Source organism: Oratosquilla oratoria, unplaced genomic scaffold, assembly GCF_046742065.1.
Source record: "Oratosquilla oratoria isolate Oo_2021 unplaced genomic scaffold, ASM4674206v1 SCAFFOLD93, whole genome shotgun sequence".
NCBI lineage: Eukaryota > Metazoa > Arthropoda > Malacostraca > Stomatopoda > Squillidae > Oratosquilla > Oratosquilla oratoria.
In genome coordinates this window covers 621120-627500 of record NW_027467757.1, presented here as the reverse complement: position 1 = coordinate 627500, position 6381 = coordinate 621120, and the positions used below count along the sequence as shown (strand labels likewise).

Below are 6381 nucleotides of genomic sequence, written 5' to 3'. Positions count from 1 at the left end.
CGTTCTCCATTGTTGTGCACAAGAAAAAATAATTCCCAATTCTTAATCACATTCCGGTCCAGGGCCATCTTTACCATGACTCGTTAGCTCGAGCTTAGATTAGGTCCAAAATGCGAGCACGAATATTAAGGCGAGTTCGTGAATACAATACACGATACAACATTAAAGACGACCATGTTATGCAAATATAATGCATTTATCACACACACACACACACACACACACACACACACACACACACACACACACACACACACACACACACACACACACACACACACACACACACACACACACACACACACACACACACATTCACACTCACACACGCATGCACACACACACACATTAACACACACAAACATTCACACTCACACATTCACACTCACACACACACATTCACACTTACACACATTCAAACACATTCACACACACACTCACACACACACACACACACACACACACACACACACACACACACACACACACACACACACACACACACACACACACACACACACACACACACACACACACACACACACACACACACACACACACACACACACACACACACACTCACTCACAATCACACACACTCTCACACACACGCACACACACACGCATACACACACACACACAACACACACACACACACACACACACACACACACACACACACACACACACACACACACACACACACACACCACACATTCGTCGGATGGACGGCGAAGATTGGAGTTCCGAAGAAAAAGTGAAATTTTCGTGGATCCAGAAATAATGAAACAAATCGAAGAGAAATTCAGGCTCGGGAAATATAGTACAGACAAGACCAGACCAATTAAGATTAAATTCAGGTCACAAACTACGGCTGAGAATATCTTATCCAAAACAGGGAAACTAGCAACAAGTGAACAATATAAAAAGGTATGGATAAAAAGGGAAATGAATAAAGAGGAAAGAGAGGAGGAAATAAGGAATAGAAATGAAGCTAAGAAAAAAAACGAGGCCAGAACAGAGACAGAAAAACAAGAATTCTACTGGAGAGTAGTGAATATGAAATTGAAGAAATGGAACATAAAAGAGAGAAACACAAAAGAAACAGAGAATACAATGGAAATAACAGAAAGTTTAAAGGATCCTACACAAATATAGATGGATTAATAACAGGACTGAATGAACTGAACAAATATCTGAAAGAAAAAGATCCGGACATAATGGGAATTGTTGAGACAAAATTAAAAGGCCCACTACCACCCAACAGCATAGGACACAATGCATATAATTATTGGATTAGAAACAGAAAGATAAAACAAAGGGGTGGAGTTATGTTCCTGACTTAGAAGGATATAAACGTGAAGAGAGTCACATATGGGAACAATAGAGTAGAGATGATAATGATAGAAGTAGAAGATAGAGATAAGAAGAGCAGAAAGTTTGTAATAAATTACGTGCCCCCAAAAACAGCCTCATGGGAAGAGAATGAACATAAAAGCATGTTAGAAGACACAAGAGTAACACTAAACGAGATAATGGAAGATGGAGGAAGAATAGTCATGATAGGCGACTATAATTGCAAAGAAATATGCTGAGAAGAGATGACCGTAAAGGGTGGAGAAGACTCATGGGGAAGTGTTCTACTTGAGATGATTATTGACCACACAATGACACAATGGATCCAAGAGAACACTAGGTATAGAAATGAAGAACCATCGAGACTAGACCTAATAATCACATCAGAACCTAAAATAGTGGAAAAGATAGAATACCAGGCACCAATAAGCAAAAGTGACCACATATTGATAGAACTAGAACTAAATGAGAAAAAATACAAGAAAAGAAATGAACAATATAGAAAAGGAAGATTGATGTATGAAAAAACAAACTTTGATAAAATAAGAGAATTCTTCCAAAATGAAAACTGGGAAAGAATACACAAAGAAGATACAACAGTAGAAGAGAAATGGAATATTTTGACAAAAATCTATAAAAAAAAAGGAGTAGAAAAGTATGTCCCAAGACAAAAACAAGAAAAAGAATATGTAAAATGCTGGTACAACAAAAGTTGTAGGGATATAAAAGACAAATGAGACAAAGCTTAGACCAAATTGAAGAAAACAGAAGACCAGAAAAATGGAAAATACATACTTGTTATAGAAATGAATATGTACAAGCGTGCAGAGAGGAAAAGAGAAAATATGAAAAAGATGTCATAGAAAAGTGTAAAGATCAACCAAAACTATTCTACAGATTTGTAAACAACAAACTGAAAAACAAACAAGATTTGGAGAAATTGAGACAAGGAGGAGTTGAATACACAGAGGAAATTGAAATGGCGGAAATTATGAACAAACATTTTAAATCGGTGTTTACAAAGGAGAACATACAACCTGAAGAGATCGAATGGAAAGAGAAAGTCCCCCCTATGAAATAAATAGAAGTAACAAAGAATGAAATATTGACTCACTTGAGTAATCTTGATGTCAGAAAATCACATGGACCAGATGAAATAGCAAACTAGATTTTGAAAGAATGCAGGAATGAACTGGCAGACATAATACATAGCATAATAAACAGTTCCTTGGAAGAAGGTAAAGTTCCAGAAGATTGGAAAAAAGCAAATATAGTACCTATATATAAAGGAGGAAATAAAGAAGACCCTAACAACTATAGGCCAGTCTCTCTAACAAGTACAATAGCAAAAATTTGTGAAAGAATTGTCAAAAGTAGATGGGTAAAATATTTAGAAAAAAAACAATGTGCTCAATCCAAGGCAATTTGGATTCAGACAAGGACGATCATGCGTCACCAATTTAATATGTTTCTATTCAAGGCTAATAGATATAATACAAGAAAGAGATGGATGGGCTGATTGTGCATTTCTAGACCTAAAAAAAGCTTTTGACAAAGTACCACATAAGAAGTTGCTTAAGAAATTAAAAACTCAAGGAGGAATACAGGGCAAACTGCTAAATTGGATGGAAGACTTTTTGCAAGAAAGAAAAATGAGAGTAGTGATAAGAGATCAACACTCAAAATGGGATGAAGTAATAAGCGGTGTTCCACAAAGAACAGTTCTGGCCCCAATAATGTTTGCTATATATATTAATGATATGGATGAAGGAATTGAAAGCTATATGAGCTTTTTTGCAGATGATGCAAAACTGTTGAAAAAAGTGAACACGGAAGAAGATTGTGAATCACTACAAAGAGATCTAAATATAGTACAGGAATGGAGTAGGAAGTGGGAGATGGAGTTCAATACAAAAAAGTGTAGTATAATGGAATTTGGAAAGAGTAAAAACAGAATAACAGGACCATATAAATTGGGAGAAGAAGGAATAAAAAAAGTAGAAAATGAGAAGGACCTGGGAGTCATTGTTATGAATAATATGTCACCTGAAAAACATATAAATAAGATTTTTGGAGAAACCTATAATTTAATAAGAACAATCAAAGTGGCATTTACATACCCTGGATGAAGAAATGGTGAAGAAAATTCTAATCACTCTGATAAGACCAAGATTGGAATATGCAGCAACTATATGGTCACCAAGTGCAAAAAAAATGCATAAAAAAAACTTGAAAGAATACAAAGAGCAATTACAAAATTGGCACCAACACTCTCAAAACTATCATATGAAGAGAGACTAGCAAAACTTGAACTACAGACACTAGAGCAAAGAAGAGAGAGAGGAGATTTGATAGCTATTTACAGAATCATGAAAGGCATAGAAATTACTGATAGAGAGAATCTGATAAAATGGGATGACAGAAATACAAGAGGACATGGAAAGAAAATAAAAAAAGACAGCTATAGAAGAGATGCGAAAAAGAACAGCTTTCCTCACAGAGTAATAGACAGTTGGAACAAGTTAGATGAGAAAGTGGTGTGTGCAAAAACAATACATGAATTTAAAAATAGTTTAGATAAAATGAGATACGAAAACGGGACACCACGAGCATAGCTCCCCTTCCCGTAAAATACAACTAGGTAAATACAACTAGGTAAATACACACACACACACACACAGTACCCAGTTCGAATCCTACCCAGGGCCGAAATTATTTCGGTATCGCTGTGCCTCGGGTCGTTACTCTGACTCTCGTGGGCGGGGAGTTGGGTGTGTGTGTGTGTGTGTGTGCAAGGTCATAGCATTACCCATAGATCGGACCTACGAGCTCTGAGCTCTCTTCCAGGAGGGAAATAGCTGTCGATCACGAGTCCAACACGTGATCCAAAGACCATGTGAATACACACACACACACACACACATTAAGAAGTTAATGTGCATTTGTAATATTGAATTATTGAATTCCTTGTGAGAAGGGGCGGCAAACACGAGGGCAGCCCCAGGCGGCAAAAGCACTAGCTACGCCACTGCTTAGGACCCTGCTACCTAACAACAACGGTATTCAAAAACTCGAAACCTTTGCGAAAATCAACCCAGCAACCACCACTATTCTTAGGCCCAATGTACCTACATTGGGATGGAACTTACATCACATATCAAAGATTTTTCTCGCACTTAGATGGGAAATTAACTTGTGACGTGGGTGCTTCGTCGCTGGGTGTATCAAATATTGTCGTTGTCTCCGACGAAGAGAAAGCGCTGACAAAAGCATTGAAAAATTCTTTCAAGGGATCGGCATTTATTTTGTGCACTCGACACTTACAGGAGAATACAAAAAGGAGACTGGTTGAACTAGGTGTGCCTCAAAAACAAAGGAGTTGGGTAGTGGGGGAAATATTCGGGGAACACGGTCTACTACATTCACACAACGAAAGCGATTTCGAGCAGAATTTATTCGACTTGCGGGTAAAGATTAGCAAGGATATTCCCACACTCACTGAATACTTCGCGAATCTTGCGGATCGGCTAAGAGATTACGTTTTTCTACCTCAGATTAAACACAAATTCTTGCCAGTCTCATGGGCAAACAATAACTCTGAATCAATGAACAATCTCATAAAACTTAGTACGAATTGGAGGCAACAGAAGCTACCGGAGCTAATTGAATGGCTGCATGAAATCGTGCAACTGCAAACGGCAGATGAGAGACGGGCATTATATGGAGAGGGCAGCTACGAGTTGGCAAAGTGGGTACGGAAATTTCGAACCAGCGGTTGCGTTTGGGATTCACTTTCAGCAGCAGAAAAAGAACAGATATGTAAAGTTCACCAAATTCATTCAATGCCAGGAAACCACGATTACATCCACAGACGGACAGCTAAAGATTCCGAAAACCCCAACCACTGCCAGCAAACCTGGGCAAAGGAAACGTTGTCGAGCAGAAAGGTCCGTTACTAAAAAGCGACCACGAGTTGATTTTTAATTGTTTACTATATCATTTTGAGGAATGTTCTTTGCATTTTTGCCAGTGTGCTTTTATTGATCGATTATGAAAATATTGTACTATATGTATATTTTTTATCATAGAACGGGGGACAGTACCGCTTCTCATAACCAGTCGGGAATTCAAAGAGTACATATAATCTTATTTAACTTTTTTACCTTTTGAGTTATTTTATATTCTGTGCATTTGTGAATAACGGTGATGCAATTATGTTCTGTATACTATAAATATGAAAAAATAAATCTATTGGTTTGTACGTCTGTCTTTCTTTCACTTTTTGTTTAGTTGAATCTTAGGGTGTACTATGAATGGAACTTGAAGTGTGAAAAACTGTCAATATAATTCCTCCAAGTCCCATCTTACCAAGTTCTGCAAACATGATAAAATAAATTGCCTTTCTGGTACTATGTTTAGTCTTGTGATGAACCAAATGATTGACTCTTGAAGGAAATGTGGAAAAAAATGAAAGTGCTGGTTCCATGTTTTACACCGACCCGATCGGGAACCGTGAAAACAAAGATGGCGGCCAGGAGGTTTGGGGCCGTATACACAAAACTTGTTAGCACTAACAAATAGCTGTTAAGGGTAACAAATTCCTGTTAAGACTAACATTTAGCTGTTAAGCACTAACAGTGGATACAGAAAACTTGTTAGGGCCTTAAAAGTACTGTTAAGGTAAAAGTGGTGTGGAGGACTATTAAGCTCTTAACAAATTCCTGTTAGTAGAAAAGATGGCGGAACAACAACAAATACAAAGACGACGGCGAGTATGTCGACAGCGACGGGACATATTTAACGAGTAAAATGACGACGAACTCATCAAACGCTTCAGAATGAACCGTGCTGGTATAATAACAATGGCTGATTTAGTGAGGGACAAACTTCAATCCCGAACAGAACGGAATCGACCACTGAGTCCTGAGACGAAGGTGGAAATTACCCTATGATATTTAGCCACAGGTAAAATGCAGCAGCGACGACTTTGAGACCTCACAAGCAACAATCAGCCGTGTCATTACT

General features: G+C 37.9%; 1 protein-coding gene across 1 annotated transcript in view; it reads right to left on the bottom strand.

Annotated features, from left to right (window-relative positions):
• The window catches only part of LOC143024120 (ribosomal protein S6 kinase 2 beta-like), a 783-nt gene extending 773 nt beyond the window's left edge, over window positions 1-10 (bottom strand). The window contains exon 1 of the mRNA XM_076182891.1: window positions 1-10. This exon is cut by the window's left edge and continues 773 nt beyond it. Within this exon, the coding sequence (XP_076039006.1) occupies window positions 1-10 (10 nt within the window).
• Between the last annotated feature and the right edge of the window lie 6371 nt (window positions 11-6381).